At 46.0% G+C, this 19,850-nt stretch overlaps 1 protein-coding gene across 1 annotated transcript in view; it reads right to left on the bottom strand.

Moving 5' to 3' along the window:
* HMCN2 (hemicentin 2) overlaps positions 1-19,850 on the bottom strand; it is a gene marked incomplete in the record, with an annotated part of 213,000 nt that overhangs the window by 170,013 nt on the left and 23,137 nt on the right. Inside the window, 4 exon segments of the mRNA XM_056539579.1 lie at positions 1,384-1,555; positions 7,202-7,324; positions 8,219-8,377; positions 8,478-8,548. Coding sequence (XP_056395554.1) covers positions 1,384-1,555; positions 7,202-7,324; positions 8,219-8,377; positions 8,478-8,548 — 525 coding nt within the window.

Below are 19,850 nucleotides of genomic sequence, written 5' to 3' on the forward strand. Positions count from 1 at the left end.
TGAAGACTTCAACACAACAGGCCGGACGGGAACACTGAGCCCGGGGGGGGGGGGGGGGGGGGGGGAAGAAGCCTCCAAAACTTCACTGTAATGTCTCCAGAGCAGCAGTGATTAGAGAAGTGAAGACAATAGAGGAAATCATTACCAAAAGAGAAATCTAGAAATTCTGATCGGCTCAGCTCCTATTCTCCTATTTAAAGATCTGGGAAAGATGTAATAAAACTAATAACTGGATATAGTTCACTTATGTCTGGGGATCCAATACCATCGCAGGTCTGGTGTTATGCCCCATTCCTGCCAATGGAGCACCAAAGGGGATGCCGGGTGCAACACGTAGAGATTACCGCATCCACATTTCCCATTATGGTTGGCTCTGGATCCCCAGACATGTGTGAACGATCCCTGATAAGAAAAAAGTCTGCATTATTTTTCGATCTGGTGAGATGACACAGGCCCATAAGAAGAGTATTTTGCTTTGTTTCAGCCCACCCAGTGCTGGGGGCATATCAGGAGCAATTAATACAGCAGTGTTTCCCAATCAGGGTTCCTCCAGCTGTTGCAAAACTACAACTCCCAGCATGCCCGGACAGCCTAGATCAGTGGTCTCCAGATTGAGGCGGCCCCTGGCTACTGAAATCAGTGGGGTGGGGAAGGGTTAAAAACCATATAGGATTGTATGTCTTGTCCAATGTTTTCAAACCAGGGTGCCTCCAGCTGTTGCAAAGCTATAAATCCCAGCATGCAGTTTTGCAACAGCTGGAGACCACTTGGTAGGGAAACAATGACTTAGATTTTGCCATTGCAGCCAAAGACTGTCTAAGCATGCTGGGAGTTGTCGTTTTGGAACAGCTGGAGGCTGCCTTGGTAGGGAAACACTGACCTAAATGATGCCATTGCAGCCAAAGGCTGTCTGGGCATGCTGGGAGTTGTACTTTCGCAACAGCTGGAGGCGCCCCCTGGTTGAGAAACACTGACCTAGATAATGCCATTGCAGCCAAAGGCTGTCCGGGCATGCTGGGAGTTGTAGTTCTGAAGAGGAATATGGCAAGGTAAGCGTTCATGTGTATGGGGGGGATCAGGAGAGCTATCTCATGTACAGTAAGTATAAGGCTATCAAAGACCAAAGTCCATCTTCCTTCCTTTAGCTCAATGTCAGTAGGCTGCTGTACAATACGAAGGGTAAGTTCACATGTACAGGTTTTGATACATTTTTGTTCTGCATTTTTCTTGTTTATAAAGTAGAGAGAAACTGAAGAGGATTTCTTAAAGATCTCAATTAGGATATAGAAATGTATTGGTTCATATATAATATGCAAAGCAAATATGCTATAAAACATAGTATTATGGAAAAAGGTGGGATACTATAAATGTGTCGGCACTTACCTGTGGGGTCAGTCACCTCAATAAGGGGATCGGGACCACTCAGAGATATGGTCACTTCTTTGAGGCTCGGGTCAAATGGAATCTCCCACTGTCTCTCCCCCGCCGACTCGTGATCCGTGGACAACAGGTGAACCTTAGAGGCCTGGATTGCCTCCTCCACCCACTTCAGCACCTGGGAAAGCAGAAGGAATTATAATGGTGCCTATAAATAATAACTCAAATATATATGACTCCAGGAACATATCATAGTGAACACAGCTAAAGAGATAAGATGTCAAGCAGCAATGGGGATCGCGCCATCAGAAGCGTGACCAAGATGGTGACAGTCTAGAAGTGAGTACTGCTAGAAGTCAAGTAACAACGACCATCAATAGAGACCACAACTATTAGTAGAGTCACCACAGCCATCAATAGAGACCACAACTATTAGTAGAGTGACCACAGCCATCAATAGAGACCACAACTATTAGTAGAGTGACAACAGCCATCAATAGAGACCACAACTATTAGTAGAGTGACCACAGCCATCAATAGAGACCACAACTATTAGTAGAGTGACCACAGCCATCAATAGAGACCACAACTATTAGTAGAGTGACCACAGCCATCAATAGAGACCACAACTATTAGTAGAGTGACCACAGCCATCAATAGAGACCACAACTATTAGTAGAGTGACCACAGCCATCAATAGAGACCACAACTATTAGTAGAGTGACCACAGCCATCAATAGAGACCACAACTATTAGTAGAGTGACCACAGCCATCAATAGAGACCACAACTATTAGTAGAGTGACCACAGCCATCAATAGAGACCACAACTATTAGTAGAGTGACCACAGCCATCAATAGAGACCACAACTATTAGTAGAGTGACCACAGCCATCAATAGAGACCACAACTATTAGTAGAGTGACCACAGCCATCAATAGAGACCACAACTATTAGTAGAGTGACAACAGCCATCAATAGAGACCACAACTATTAGTAGAGTGACCACAGCCATCAATAGAGACCACAACTATTAGTAGAGTGACCACAGCCATCAATAGAGACCACAACTATTAGTAGAGTGACCACAGCCATCAATAGAGACCACAACTATTAGTAGAGTGACCACAGCCATCAATAGAGACCACAACTATTAGTAGAGTGACCACAGCCATCAATAGAGACCACAACTATTAGTAGAGTGACCACAGCCATCAATAGAGACCACAACTATTAGTAGAGTGACCACAGCCATCAATAGAGACCACAACTATTAGTAGAGTGACCACAGCCATCAATAGAGACCACAACTATTAGTAGAGTGACCACAGCCATCAATAGAGACCACAACTATTAGTAAAGTGACCATAGCCATCAATAGAGACCACAACTATTAGTAAAGTGACCATAGCCATCAATAGAGACCACAACTATTAGTAAAGTGACCATAGCCATCAATAGAGACCACAACTATTAGTAAAGTGATCACAGCCATCAATAGAGACCACAATTTTTAGTAGTGTGACCACAGCCATCAATAGAGACCACAACTATTAGTAGAGTGACCACAGCCATCAACATAGACCACAACTATTAGTAGAGTGACCACAGCCATCAATAGAGACCACAACTATTAGTAGAATGACCACAGCCATCAATAGAGACCACAACTATTAGTAGATTGATCACAGCCATTAACAGAGACCAAAAGTATTACTAGAGTGACCACAGTCATCAATAGAGACCACAACTAATAGTAGAGTGACCACAGCCATCAATAGAGACCACAACTAATAATAGAGTGATCACAGCCATTAACAGAGACAACAAGTATTACTAGAGTGACCACAGTCATCAATAGAGACCACAACTAATAGTAGAGTGACCACAGCCATCAACAGAGACCACAGCCATCAGTAGAGAGCACAGCCTTCAGTAGAGACCAAAACCATCAGTACAGGGACCACAGCCATCAGTAGAGACCACAACCATCAGTAGTGACCACAGCCATCAGTAGAGACCACAGCCATCAGTAGTGACCACAACCACCAGCAGAGACCACAGCCATCAGTAGAGACCACAGCCATCAGTAGTGACCACAACCACCAGTAGAGACCACAGCCATCAGTAGAGAGCACAACCATCAGTAGAGACCACAGCCATCAGTAGAGACCACAGCCATCAGTAGAGACCACAACCATCAGTAGTGACCACAGCCATGAGTAGTGAACACAACCATCAGTAGAGACCATCAGTAGTGACCACAACCATCAGTAGTGACCACAACCATCAGTCGAGACCATCAGTAGTGACCACAACCATCAGTAGAGACCACAGCCATCAGTAGAGACCATCAGTAGAGACCACAGCCATGAGTAGAGACCACAGCCATCAGTAGAGACCATCAGTAGAGACCACAGCCATGAGTAGAGACCACAGCCATCAGTAGAGACCATCAGTAGGGACCACAGCCATGAGTAGAGACCACAGCCATCAGTAGAGACCACAGCCATGAGTAGTGACCACTTTAGTTCACCTCACAATTCTCACACTGTATGGCACAAACCTGACTGCTAGAAATCATTAAGAATGAATAAATTCCTCTTAATCCTCCTGTAACCCAAATTACCCCCTATTCCATATGGAAGGGCCACTAAAACCCCCATCAAGGCGCCACAACGCCAGGGGTTCCCCCCCACTCCATTTGCTCCCAGATATCTGCCTCCTATTTCAGAAGGGATCTGGGGGAGGCCACATTATCTTCTTATCCTGAGCAAATAAAATAAACAGTACGGGCGCCATTACTTTTGTAGCGACCATTTATTCTGCGTTTATATACATAAAACAACAGAAAAATCCCAAAGTCATGTAGTATCGCTGTGGAAGGGGGGTGCGGATGTGATTATTCAGCACAATGCTGTGACCGAGTGATGGAATTAGGGCACCATCCATAATCACAGCCATATGGGGCGATCTGCGCCAGCAGGCTGGAGACACACAGGCTTCAGCTTTCTTCTTGTCATAAAAGGCAAACAGATGTGAGCCGGGCTGGAGGGGGGGGTTGGGATGTTCTGGGGGCACAAAAGCACCTCTGTTTGTAGCATTTGGCCAAAGAAGATGCAGCGTAAAATAGCCGACATGTCATGTGACTTCAAGGGGGTTGCAGTGACACTGCCGAAGCCTTGTGGTCATACAATGAGACCATTTAGGAGCAGAGCATTGCTTCATCCTCCATAACCTGTCCTGTGGACTGAATGGGGAGAATGTTACCAAGATAACATGGGGGGTCCATGCGCCAGGACCCCCGCTGATTTCCAGAAACTGCACGGACCCCTTGGCATAATACGAAGACTCTGAATTCCTTCAGCTATAGTCAAAGAATTCAGATACTTTAAATATTCAGTAACCTCCATCCAGCACCACAGGGAGACAATGGGGGATATTTATCAAAACCTGTGCAGAGGAAAAGTTGATGAGTTGCCCATAGCAACCAATCAGATCACTTCTTTCATTTTTCACAGGTCTTTTCAAAAATGAAAGAAGAAATCTGATTGGTTGCTATGGGCAACTCAGCAACTTTTCCTCTGCACAGGTTTTTATAAATCTCCCCCAATGTGTGTATCATATCTGTGGTCACAGGATGGTCTCCACATTGTAGCAGCCGCCATCTGGGTCCGGCCCAAGTCCATCACCATCCACACAGGAATTATCTGGTGGGTTCTGGGTTACTGAGGTGTCACTAAACCTGAAACAATCTAACAATCGGCTCTTTGCATTATAGTAGCTTTGGATAGGTCTAAAGGTGAATCTTAGTGTGTGTGTTCTATAGTGGCCGCTGCTACGGGGCCCGTGGAGAGAGGGGCCCGTCCTGGTTGGTCTCATTCCTTTACCTTTTGGTAAAAAACTGTGCAGGGAACAGCATTGTGAGCAAATTAATGGAGGGGGGTATTGAGTCAATTGAAGCAAAGGGAAATGTACACCAGACCTCACGGTCCTTTCGATATTTGCCATGGGGCCCCCTTTCTTCTGCCACCATAGACACAATCTATATGCTCTGTGAGGCTGTACAGAGGATATAGATGGCGGCTCCTTCTATTACTTATCAATGTTGGGCCATGGTCCTATGAGAGAGGTCAGTGACATACGTAGCTCTGCTACATCTGTGGATCCACAATTCCCAGCAGAAAGTCTTACAGAGAATGTATTCATGCCCCCGGAGGCTGGAGCTTTAATCTCATTTCCTAGGGTCGCCCTCATACAAAGGTCCAGGTTACCTTCTCATAGAAGCCGATGGAGCTACCAGTGTGTATCTGGATTGTGAGAAGAGATGGAGGAGCCGTGTGAACAGTCAGCGCCTCCGGATGAGTGTGTCTAGTGTGAACATGGCTGAAGGTATCATACCAGTCTACATGCTGGGCAGCGTTTATATCACGTTTTTAGCTGCAAACCAGACTAGCTCCTGAACATGTCCTCTGTCCCCCTCCTCCAGACTCCTCTGTCCCCCTCCTCCAGACTCCTCTGTCCCCCTCCTCCAGACTCCTCTGTCCCCCTCCTCCAGACCCCTCTGTCCTCCTCCAGACCCCTCTGTCCTCCTCCTCCAGACCCCTCTGTCCTCCTCCTCCAGACTCCTCTGTCCTCCTCCAGACCCCTCTGTCCTCCTTCTCCAGGCCCCTCTGTCATCCTCCTCCTCCAGACCCCTGTCCTCCTCCTCCAGACCCCTCTGTCCTCCTCCTCCAGACCCCTCTGTCCTCCTCCTCTAGACTCCTCTGTTCTCCTCCTCCAGACTCCTCTGTCCTCCTTCTCCAGACTCCTCTGTCCTCCTCCAGACTCTTCGGTCCCCCTCCTCAAGTATCCACTAGCCCCTCCCTCCAGACTCCTCTGTCCTACTCTTCAGTTTTCACTATACCCTTCCTCCAGACTCCTCTGTCCTCCTCCTCCAGACTCCTCTTTCCTCCTTCCCAGGACTTCTCTGTCCTCTCCCTTCAGACTCCTCTGTCCTCCTCTTTCTCAAGACTCCTCTGTCGTCCTCCTCCAGACTTGTCTGTTTCCCCCTCATCCAGACTCCTCCTCTTTCTCCAGACTCCTCTGTCCTCCTCTTTCTCCAGACCCCTCTGTCTCCTCCCTCCAGACTCCTCTGTCCTCCTCTTTCTCCAGACTCCTCTGTCTCCTTCTCCTATAGACCCCTTCATCTTTCTCCAATTTTCTCTGGCAGAATGGCACTTACCTACCTTGAGAAAAAAAGGATCAAGGCCCAGACGGCACACCATACACATAGGATCATTACCTGATCCCACTAACATCGTCAGGTGCCGCCGACTATGCTCTTATATAGGATTTTTGTGTGGGATTATATCTGATTCGCTCCATGATTTTATCTGCTGATCCCAGCCCATGCTGTGACCCCTGCAGAGCCCATTTGGAATGAACCGTGTCACTACGATAACTCAATTTCCATGAGTAAAGGTGCAAATACATTAACTTCAGATACAAGTCTTAACAAACACCATTGTCTCCTTCCCAGTCCGGGTGAGTCCTTGTTCCTTACAAGTGGATTTTATAACTTGGGAACATCAAGAACTGCATCTAAATACATGAATGTAATACAGTGGTCTAATAGCAATAACCATGATGGGTGGATCACTACGGACCCCAGCTTAAAGAAAAGGATAAATGTTTTCGAGAAAGTCACAAAGTTAGATTCCAATAATTCGGCATCCTTAGAATTATGGTGCAGGATAACCTGAAATTGGGCACCAATGTAGAAGTATTTATATATGGAGTTTTACTGTACAGAGAGAGTGTGTTATATACAATGCTGGGCTCACCTCATTGACCTGCTGCTTGTCCAAGTGGAAGATCTGCCCAGAGCTGGTGGCTGCGATCTCTTCATATACGCGATAACCTGGATGGCTCCGATCCCCACAGTCTCCAGTCAGCACAAACACCACCTGCAAAGCAATGGCGACATATATAAATCACGTTATGGGACAGCCGACAACACTACAATGTGACAAAAGAATAAGGGAACAATTCAAGTAAATTCAAGTAAAAATTATTTTTTGTCCTATATTATGGGGACCCACATGCACCAACTAGAGCAGTGTTCCCCAACCTATGGCACTCCAGCTGTTGCAAAAATACAACATTTAGCATGACCTGCCAGGATGTGGCTGCAACTGCAACATCTACAGGAGTGTTTCCCAACGGCTGTCCGGACATGCTGGGAGTTGTAGTTTTGCAACAGCTGAAGGCAGCCTAGTTGGGAAACACTGATCTAGAGCAATGTTCTTTAACCAGTGGCTCGACAGCTGATAGAAACCAAAACACCCAGCACTCCCTGACTGCCTGTGGCTGCAACTGCAACATCTAGAGCAGTGGACTTCAACCTGCGGACCTCCAGATGTTGCAAAGCTACAACTCCCAGCATGCCCGGACAGCCAACGGCTGTCCGTGCATGCTGGGAGTTGTAGTTTTGCAACATCTGGAGGTCCGCAGGTTGGAGACCACTGATCTAGAGCAATGTTCCTAAACCAGTGGCTCCCCAGCTGTTGTAAAACTACAACTCCCAGCAAGCCCTGATAGCCTTTGGCTGCAAATTCAGCATCTTTAAAAAAAAAAAAATCTTAACCAGTGGCTCCACAGCTGCTGCAAGATTACAACTACAACTCCCAGCAGGCCCCACAACCAAAAGCTGTTGTGGCATGCTGGGAGTTGTAGTTTTGGACCGGTTCCAAATGTTTGTTACACATCCCAAAAAAGACATTCAGGCCAATTCTATGGAGAACCAATCTTTCCTCCCCAATCTATGGGGTGCTGGCTGTAATTAACATGTAAATTCCAACCTGTGACTGTTTGAGCTGGAGGAGCTGCAGAACCTCTTGCTTCTTCCTGTAATCTTTGGCACGAGCGTCGGTGAAGACGTAGATGAAGGAACCAGGCTGCGAGACCTCTACGGCCGTCTTAATGGCCCCCACGCTCATCTCCGGACAGTCCCCACCTCCCTGCGGAGTTGGAGGATTTTTTTGAAAAACAATACATTTTGATTTAACCTATTACATGCTGACAATGTATTATTCTAATAAGATAAATCATCTCTCTTACCTGGACATACAGCTCCTCCAACTCTCTCTTGAATGTTTCGGGGTCTGCGGTGATGGTGATTGGTCCAATCTCTGTAGAGAGCAAAAAGAGAAACGTGTCTGATCAGCAAATATTCTGATACTGAAAACAACTGGAGTGATAGGGGCCCTTGATTTTTCAGGACACATCCCTTCTTGGGACATAGAGAGGGCTCAAGTCCTGCAGGAACCTGCACTTTTTCACAGGTAGGAATACTGTTACCATTAGTAGGAGTCCTGCAGGACCAGCCCTTGAGTGGAAATCTTGGGTGAGTTCTCACACATTTTTACCCCCTGACCACTTTTCCATAGTTTGGACCAGTGTTTCCCAACTACGGGTGCCTCCAGCTGTTGCAAAACTACAAATACCAGCATTGTCTCTGTAGTTTGGAGACCACAGATCTAGGCTGTCTGGGCATGCTGGGAGTTGTAGTTTTGCAATAGCTGGATGCCCCATGGTTGGGAAACACTGGTTTGAACCCATTATCTAGTAAAGAGGGAACTACTTTACAGGTTCTTAGCCCAGGTTGGATGTAGCCAACAAGGGCCACATCTCTACAAGGATTTCCTTAACAAGTGAAGAATTATCCCCATGTACATTGTAGAACAGTGGTCTCTACACAGCTGTTGGCTGGGAGTTGCAGCATGCTGGGAGTTGTAGTTTTGCAACAGCTGGAGGCTCACAGTTTGGAGACCTCTATTGTAGAAGGATCAGTACAAAAAAACAATTTGCCTACATCACGGTGCAACATTTTTGTGCTGATAATTTTTTTTCAGAGTAAGCCATGATATGTGAACGGTATAGTAATATGTATGAGTAGTAGTAGTAGTAGCATGAATCCTTTCCACATTCCTATGTTCTGTCTGGAGGGGACACTGCTGTTTTTGGTATTAATCTTCTCCCAATTACTATGTTCTGTCTGGAGGGGACACTGCTGTTTTTGGTATTAATCTTCTCCCCGTTACTATGTTCTGTATGGAGGGGAAACTGCTGTTTTTGGCATGAATCCTCTCCATGTTCCTATGTTCTGTATGGAGGGGACACTGCTGTTTTTGGTATGAATCCTCTCCATGTTCCTATGTTCTGTATGGAGGGGAAACTGCTGTTTTTGGTATTAATCTTCTCCCCATTACTATGTTCTGTATGGAGGGGAAACTGCTGTTTTTGGCATGAATCCTCTCCATGTTCCTATGTTCTGTCTGGAGGGGACACCGCTGTTTTTGGCATGAATCCTCTCCATGTTCCTATGTTCTGTCTGGAGGGGACACTGCTGTTTCGGTATGAATCCTCTCCATGTTCCTATGTTCTGTCTAGAGGGGACACTGCTGTTTTTGGTATGAATCCTCTCCACATTCCTATGTTCTGTCTGGAGGGGACACTGCTGTTTTTGGTATGAATCCTGTCCACATTCCTATGTTCTGTCTGGAGGGAAACTGCTGTTTTTGGTATGAATCCTCTCCACGTTCCTATGTTCTGTCTGGAGGGGCCACTGCTGTTTTTGGTATGAATCCTCTCCACGTTCCTATGTTCTGTCTGGAGGGGACACTGCTGTTTTTGGTATGAATCCTCTCCACGTTCCTATGTTCTGTCTGGAGGGGACACTGCTGTTTTTGGTATGAATCCTCTCCACGTTCCTATGTTCTGTCTGGAGGGGACACTGCTGTTTTTGGTATGAATCCTCTCCACGTTCCTATGTTCTGTCTGGAGGGGACACTGCAGTTTTAGGTATGAATCCTCTACACGTTCCTATGTTCTGTCTGGAGGGGACACTGCTGTTCTTGGTATGAATCCTCTCCACGTTCCTATGTTCTGTCTGGAGAGGACACTGCTGTTTTTGGTATGAATTCTCTCCACGGTCCTATGTACTGTCTGGAGAGGACACTGCTGTTTTTGGTATGAATCCTCTCCACGTTCCTATGTTCTGTCTGGAGAGGACACTGCTGTTTTTGGTATGAATCCTCTCCACGTTCCTATGTTCTGTCTGGAGGGGACACTGCTGTTTTTGGTATGAATCCTCTCCACGTTCCTATGTTCTGTCTGGAGGGGACACTGCTGTTTTTGGTATGAATCCTGTCCACATTCCTATGTTCTGTCTGGAGGGGACACTGCTGTTTTTGGTATGAATCCTCTCCACGTTCCTATGTTCTGTCTGGATGGGACACTGCTGTTTTTGGTATGAATCCTCTCCACGTTCCTATGTTCTGTCTGGAGGGGACACTGCTGTTTTTGGTATGAATCCTCTCCACGTTCCTATGTTCTGTCTGGAGGGGACACCGCTGTTTTTGGTATGAATCCTCTCCACGTTCCTATGTTCTGTCTGGAGGGGACACTGCTGTTTTTGGTATGAATCCTCTCCACGTTCCTATGTTCTGTCTAGAGGGGACACTGCTGTTTTTGGTATGAATCCTCTCCACGTTCCTATGTTCTGTCTGGAGAGGACACTGCTGTTTTTGGTATGAATCCTCTCCACGTTCCTATGTTCTGTCTGGAGAGGACACTGCTGTTTTTGGTATGAATCCTCTACATGTTCCTATGTTCTGTCTGGAGGGGACACTGCTGTTTTTGGTATGAATCCTCTCCACGTTCCTATGTTCTGTCTGGAGGGGACACTGCTGTTTTTGGTATGAATCCTCTCCACGTTCCTATGTTCTGTCTGGAGGGGACACTGCTGTTTTTGGTATGAATCCTCTTCACGTTCCTATGTTCTGTCTGGAGGGGACACTGCTGTTTTTGGTATGAATCCTCTCCACGTTCCTATGTTCTGTCTGGAGGGGACACTGCTGTTTTTGGTATGAATCCTCTCCACGTTCCTATATTCTGTCTGGAGGGGACACTGCTGTTTTTGGTATGAATCCTCTCCACGTTCCTATGTTCTGTCTGGAGGGGACACTGCTGTTTTTGTATGAATCCTCTCCACGTTCCTATGTTCTGTCTGGAGGGGACACTGCTGTTTTTGGTATGAATCCTCTCCACGTTCCTATGTTCTGTCTGGAGGGGACACTGCTGTTTTTGGTATGAATCCTCTCCACGTTCCTATGTTCTGTCTGGAGGGGACACTGCTGTTTTTGCTATCACTCTTCCTTTACACGGAGACGATATTTGATGCACACAGACCCTCCAGGGCATCTTTCCCCTGTAAATATCCGGCACAGCTGATTTTTCTTTGAAGAGACCAGACATACCAGCCCTAGGTATGTGCCTGTCATGTCAACATCTTCAGACTGTAAAAAAAAAAGGTTTATAGAGTTTTCCTTGAAGCCGGAGCCTCTAGGGTTCATTTGGGGCAGGAGGTCTGACCTGGAATCCTTATGGCCGTGCTTTTTAAACAGTGTGTCTCCAGCTGTTGCAAAACTACAACGCCCAGCGTGCCTGGTCAGCCGTTGGCTGTCCAGGCATGCTGGGTGTTGTAGTTCTGACAACAGCTGGAGGCACACAGTTTGGAAAACACCGCCCTTGTCCTTATGCTATGCACAGTCTCTATGCTGTATACCTTCTTTTTCTATATGTACACCCCTCTATGCTATATATATACACACCTCTCTCTCTCTCTATATATATATATATATATATATATATATATATATATATACACCCCTGCCTCTATCCTATATACACCCCTGCATTGATGCTATATAAACTCCCTGCCTCTATGCCATATACACCTCTGTATATATATACCCCTGCCTCTATCCTATATACACCCCTGCTTTGATGCTATGTAAACTCCCTACCTCTATGCCATATATACCTCTGCCTCTGTATATATATAACCCTGCCTCTATCTATGTACACCCCTGCGTTGATGCTATATAAACTCCCTGCCTCTATACTATATATGCTTTTGCCTCTATGCTATATATATATATATATATATATATATATATATATATATATCCCTGCCTCTAGGCTATATACACCCCTGCCTCTATGTTATATACACCCTTGTCTCTATGCTATATACACCCCTGTCTCTATGCCTCTAGGCTATATAAACCCCTGTCTCTATGCCTCTAGGCTATATACACCCCTGTCTCTATGCCTCTAGGCTATATACACCCCTGTCTCTATGCCTCTAGGCTATATACACCCCTGTCTCTATGCCTATAGGGTATATACACCCCTGTCTCTATGCCTCTAGGCTATATACACCCCTGTCTCTATACTATATATGCTTCTGCCTCTATGCTATATATATATATATATATATATCCCTGCCTCTATGTTATATACACCCTTGTCTCTATGCTATACACACCCCTGTATCTATGCCTCTAGGCTATATACACCCCTGTCTCTATGCCTCTAGGCAATATACACCCCCTTTTTTATGCTGTATACCGTTTTTCCTTATGCTGTGTACACCCCAGCCTCTAGGCTATATACACCCCTGTCTCTATGCTGTATACCTTTTTTCTCTATGCTATGTATACACCTGCTTCTATGCAATGTACACCCTTGTCTCTATGCTGCATACATTCTGGGGGACATTTATTAATGTTGCATGTACAATTTTTGTATAGTCTATTTTGGCTGTTGTGCGTAAAATTTACTATAAAGTTGAACCTTAAAGGGGTACTCCGGTGGAAAATGTTTCTTTTTTTAAATCAACTGGTGCCAGAAAGTTAAACAGATTTGTAAATTACTTCTATAAAAAAAAAAAAAAAAAAGGAATCCTTCCAGCACTTATTAGCTGCTGAATACTACAGAGGAAATTCTATTCTTTTTGGAACACAGAGCTTTCTGCTGACATCACGAGTACAGTGCTCTCTGCTGACATCTCTGTCCATTTTAGGAACTGTCCAGAGCAGCATATGTTTGCTATGGGGATTTTCTCCTACTCTGGACAGTTCTTAAAATGGGCAGAGATGTCAGCAGAGAGCACTGTGCTCGTGATGTCAGCAGAAAGCTCTGTGTTCCAAAAAGAAAATAATTTCCTCTGTAGTATTCAGCAGTTAATTAGTACTGGAAGGATTAAGATTTTTTAATAGAAGTAATTTACAGATCTAAAAGTAAAAAAGAAACAACAGTGGCACCGATACCTTAGGCCTCCTAAGACCACGAGATGGAGACGGCGTCCCGCTAGTCTGGAAATCCACCCTGGCAACGGAGGTGCTAGGACAATAAAGACCGTAGTCACCAAATAGTAGTAAATGAAGAAAAAAGGTGTCCTGCACTCACTGCTTCAGTCCAGGTAATCCTGCTCCCATCTCGGGTCACGACTTGAACACGGAGGACATGGGTAGTGGAGCGCTCAGAGGCGACTGCCGGCGGTTTCACGCATAGGAATGCGCTTCATCCGGCCTCGTAGGCCGGATGAAGCGCATTCCTATGCGTGAAACCGCCGGCAGTCGCCTCTGAGCGCTCCACTACCCATGCCCTCCGTGTTCAAGTCGTGACCCGAGATGGGAGCAGGATTACCTGGACTGAAGCGGTGAGTGCAGGACACCTTTTTTCTTCATTTACTACTAATTTACAGATCTGTTTAACTTTCTGGCACCAGTTGACTTAGAAAAAAAAGTTTTCCACCGGAGTACCCCTTTAATAAATATTGCAGCTTTTGGCTTCTGATTTCCCTGGCTCTAGTTACAATGGAAAGGTTGCCTTGACATGGAATTAACTTGTGGTTTGTTTTAAAGACAATGCGCCTTTTTATGCGCCCTTTTGCCAAAAGGCGCAAATAATAGGTATCGTCCGCCGCCTCTGAAAGTGCCTACAGCGGGATATTACAGTCAGTTTAAAAAAAAAGGGTACAAAAAGGCGCAACAAAAAGCGCCCAAGGATGCGCTTTTTTGCCGCCATAAAAATGGCATAAAGGCAATAGTTAATGTCTCCCCCTCTCGCTATGTTATATACCCACTGATTTCAGGACTAGACTTCTCTACATAAAGCAGTTTACCTGGGGCACAGTGAATACGCCAGCGCTGAGCATTCTCTGCCCATTATAATACAGCTAATTATTAGAACTGAATATAGTTTATTATTAGAATAGAACCAGAGCCATTACAGCTGAATACGTCATCTATCATTCATGTAAACTGAGTCATGCCCGAGCTGCGTTACGTAGGTCTGCATCGCCCGGGCAAACAGCTGCGCCAGCCCATGTCACCCCGCACGGCTGTCCACACGTCTCCACCAGATCAGCATAATCTGCACTTAACAGGCCCCTTTTTAAGTGTTTGATCTCTAATGTGTGCGGTAGCGGGGCGTGATGAGGGCAGATGTTGTTACCCTAGGGTCAGATGGCATTAACTCCTTGTATTCGTGACGCCAGGGTGTGGTTTAGCCTATAACCACATGAAGGTATACCGATGGATCCTGGGCTAGGCACGGGGGCAATAAAGACTCCGCCGCCAAGTTACGGACAATGGTAGCTTTATTGAGGGTAGACAGATGGTAAAGTCTATACAGTTCAGCCAGGGCCCAAGGAGGTGACCAGTGACGCAGAGACCTTAAGGGCTTGCTGGGACTTGTAGTAGAACTGGACAATTGAATGCAGACCACGCTGACTTGACAGATGACAAGGACTGACTCGACTTGACTCAAAGCTGGGACTTTATCTTACTTGACTTGATGGCGGCTGCAGGACTGGACTTTGAGGTCTCCAACACTCTGGACACACACACTAGACAGGACTGGACTGGACCTCAGCAGAAGAGAGAGAAGCTCCACCCAGGGCTTATATGGGGGAGACTAGCAGGGAGCCCATAGGTCACTGGTACCTCCTGGGTAGCAATCACATGACATAACTCTTAAAGGGGTACTCCGGTGGAAAACCTTTTTTTTTTTCTTTTTTAAATCAACCGGTGCCAGAAAGTTAAACAGATTTGTAAATTACTTCTATTAAAAATCTTAATCCTTCCAGTACTTATTAGCTGCTGAATTCTACAGAGGAAAATATTTTCTTTTTTGGAACACAGAGCTCTCTGCTAACACCTCTGTACTTATCACTTACGTACTTATCAGCTGCTGTATGATCCACAGGAAGTTGTGTAGTTCTTTACAGTCTGACCACAGTGCTCTCTGCTGCCACCTCTGTCCATGTCTGGAACTGCCCAGAGGAGGAGCAAATCCCCATAGCAAACCTCTCCTGCTCTGGACAGTTCCAGACATGGACAGAGGTGGCAGCAGAGAGCACTGTGGTCAGACTGAAAAGACTACATGACTTCCTCCTGGCCATACAGCAGCTAATAAATCAGTGTTTCACAACCAGGGTGGCTCCAGCTGTTGCAAAACTACAGCTCCCAGCATGCCCGGACAGCCAACGGCTGTCCGGGAATGCTGGGAGTTGTAGTTTTGCAAAAGCAGGAGGCACCCTGGTTGGAAAACCCTGTAATAAGTACTGTAAGGATGAAGATTTTTATAAAGAAGTAATTTACAAATCTGTAGAACTTTCTGGCACCAGTTCATTTGAAAAAATTTTTTTTTTCCACTGGAGTACCCCTTTAAAGGGGTTATCCACGAAAAAAAAACTTTTTTCTATATATCAACTGGCTCCAGAAAGTTAAACAGATTTGTAAATTACTTCTATAAAAAAATCTTAATCCTTTCAGTACTTATGAGCTGCTGAAGTTGAGTTGTTCTTTTCTGTCTAAGTGCTCTCTGATGACACGTGTCTCGGGAAACGCCCAGTTTAGAAGCAAATCCCCATAGCAAACCTCTTCTACTCTGTGCAGTTCCCGAGACAAGCAGAGATGTCAGCAGAGAGCACTGTTGTCAGACAGAAAACAACAACAACTCAACTTCAGCAGCTGATAATTATTGAAAGGATTAAGATTTTTTAATAGAAGTAATTTACAAATCTGTTTAACTTTCTGGAGCCAGTTGATATATGAAAAAAAAAAAAAAAGTTTTTTCCTGAAATACCCCTTTAAAGCTATGACCAGGCAGATACAGATGGAGACCATTGTAACGCACCGTAGCTACAACTTGTTACAATGTATCAGCGGCAGTGTGCGCACATTGTGAGTCACTGGCTCTGTCACCTCTGAACACATCTGTTCTGTGAGAGTAACACCCGCTGACTTCACCGCAGAGCGGCCCAAACCTTGGACCATTGTTCTGTCCGTCACGCTTTGTTTCTTGAGAATTAACCCCTTAAGACTGAGACTATTCTGGTTCACAGGAATCGCCATATTCAGAGACGCGTAACACAACCATAGGTGACCGGTTTACATAGAACTTACAAATAACTTATTACCTTTTAATAACGCATTCTTGGGGGGGGGGAAACACACACAATTTTGGATTTAAAATTAATGGATCCCCTAGATTTTGTTTTTCACTGATTACAGACAAATACTGAATAATATTATTATCCAATTGTAATTTTGTTTGACACTTTTGGACATTATTATGGGGGCTGCCATCCGAAATAGGCAATAATAAACAGGAGCTGTTGCAGTCACATGAATGGGAAAGCTGTCTGGGCATGCTCTGTGACCTGTGCAGAGGTCATTCCACAGGGGAGGGGAAGCTGAGTTGCTATTGTCTTTTCTATCTATTGGTGCCACCTTTAACTGTAATGCTGGACAGATCCCTTTTCAGCAGCCTCCTCTTTATCATCACAAACAGAACAAGAGGCTTAGTTTAAGGCCTAGTGGTGAGAATGAAAACTGCAAGTGTGGTGGCCCAGTACGGGAGTTGTTACCCCGTACCCTTGATGCCATGACAGGCAGCCTCCCTGCAGTGTCCCCTGCCCCCCCCCCCCCCCCCCCCCCGCATCTGTTCTACTGTAATTGTATATTATCCCCTATGTTATGTATATAAGAATGTTGTATCTTTAAGAAAGGTTAGCATGTGATCATCAGTTGTCATGTGAGTTGTCGTGTAACCCAGGAGGTATCAGTGACCAGGTGACCTTGGGGTGACCAATGGTATCCACCAGAGTCTCCCCATATAAGCCCTGGTGGAGCCTCTGCTCTAGGAGTGTGTCTGGAGTCACAGGAGCCTCAAGTCAAGTCACAGTCATCTATTATCATGTCCACGTGGCCTGCACTAAATTGTCCAAAACCACTACAAGTCCCAGCAAAGCCTTAAAGGTGAACTCCAGAATATAAAAATTGTCCCCCATACTGCCGGCAGAAAAAAAATTAAAGATGTACATACCTTCCTCCGCTCCCTCGGGGTCTCCGGTAACCCACTCCGGCCTCCGCCGCGATCCTCTTCCTGGTTGCCGGTGGTCGGATGAGTCATACTGCGCTCAGCCAATCACCGGCCACAGTGAAGTCCCGTCTGGGCCAGCGATAGGCTGAGCGGCAGTGTGAAAACGCTTCAAGACACAAAATTCTTCACTGCACCGGCACCTGCTGCCGGGGCCAAAAACGTCACACTGCCGCTCAGCCTATTGCTGGCCGAGCCGGGACTTCACTGCGGCCGGTGATTGGCTGAGCACAGTATGACTCACCGACCACCAGCAACCAGGAAGAGGATGGCGGGGGAGACCGGAGCCGGTTACCAGAGGCCCCGGGGGAGCGAAGGAAGGTATGTACATCTTTATTTTTTTTACTGCCGGCAGTATGGGGGACAATTTTTATATTCTGGAGTTCTCCTTTACGGTCTCTGAAGTCACTGGTCACCTCCGTGGGCCCGGCTGATCTGTATAGACTGTTCCATCTGTCACAGTAAAGCTACCGTTGTCTGGAACTTGGCATCAGAGTAATTATTGCCCCAGTGCCTAGCCCAGGATCCAGCAGTTCACCTTCGGGTGGTATTGAGGATAAACCACGCCCTGGCGTCACGAATACAAGGGGTTAATACCATGTGCCCCTAGGGTAATTCCATCTGCCCTGCATCTCACACCCCATACCATACAAGATTTCTGGGTTATGGATCAGTGCTTCCTTTGGCTGTCTGGGCATGCTGGGAGATGTCGTTTTGCAAGATCTGGAGGCACACCGATTGGGAAACACAGGACAGAGGAATCTAAGCGGTTAAATGCCTGGGTTCTGAGATATCTCTGATTTTGGCCATTGCAGTTGGATCCTGACTATATTACAGCTGGCACCCAATGCAGATGCAAGCAAAGGCTGCTTGGACGTGCTGGGAGTTGTATTTTTGCAACAGCTGGAGGCACACTGGTTGGGAAACACTGGACTGAGGCATCTAAGCGGTTAAATGCCTGGGATCTGAGTTAAAACACTTTTCACAACCACTCTCTGCTCTAGCTGATAGATAAGAGAGGGACTACAAGTCCAATACAGGGTATTTGTTGATGCTTTATGCTAGCGGTCTTCAAACTGTGGCCCTCCAGATGTGGCAAAACTACAACTCCCAGCATGCCCGGACAGCCAACGGCTGTCCGGGCATGCTGGGAATTGTAGTTTTGCCACATCTGGAGGGCCACAGTTTGAAGACCACTGCTTTATGCTAAAAGAGCGCCACACCTCTCAACAGGATGTGTATGGTATTACAGTTCAGTACAATTTATATCAATAAAGCAAAGTTGCAATACAAGCCGCACGTGAACAGATGTGGCGCTATCTGTAGAAGAAGGCGGCCATGTTTTTCCTTAGGACCCCTTTGGACCTACCTGGTACCCCCAGCTGAATGACGCCTACGTATGGCCCTGAACATATAAAAGGCTTAATAATATTCGGTTAAGTAAATGCTCATAATGCAATTCCCTAAAGGAATATTTCCCTGGCTTTTCACTTGAGGATCTGTGGGAGAACATGTCGCCTTAATCTCCTCTTCCTAAATGTTTCCTCTGTTCTTCTCTTTCGCTGTTTTCATGTATTAAACATATGGCTGAGTTACAGCCGGCACTAAGAATGTAATGAGGATCCCAGCTGGACGCAGAGCCGTACGGACGCCATTACCTTGTTACACGGTTGTGGCACAGAAGTATGGCTGAGCGGCTACCAGAGGGGGGGGGGGGGTGCAGCCCTGACGACAGACACAAGGACCCTCATATCTGCCCCATGTACATTCTCATCCTTATTATAGGGGAGAACAGCTGCACAATGTTGGCTCCGATCTCATGACCACAGGAACATCAGGGGACACGGACGGAAGTTTAGTATTATAGAAAGGTGGTTGATTCATGGAATGGCCGCCCAGTGTGGGAGGTAGAGGCCGAACTTAGGGATTAGCGAAAAAATGTCAATATTAAGAGATTGGTAACAAGTCTATAGTAGCATCACTCATAATGTATATACCATATATATAGTGTACAAATAAACCATACAGTGCCTTATATAAAGAGCAACATACAGTGCCTTATATCAAGAGTAACATACAGCGCCTTATATCAAGAGCAACATACAGTGCCTTATATCAAGAGCAACATACAGTGCCTTATATCAAGAGTAACATACAGTGCCCTATATAAAGAGCAACATACAGTGCCTTATATCA

This window comes from Hyla sarda, chromosome 9 (genome assembly GCF_029499605.1).
Source record: "Hyla sarda isolate aHylSar1 chromosome 9, aHylSar1.hap1, whole genome shotgun sequence".
Lineage (NCBI taxonomy): Eukaryota > Metazoa > Chordata > Amphibia > Anura > Hylidae > Hyla > Hyla sarda.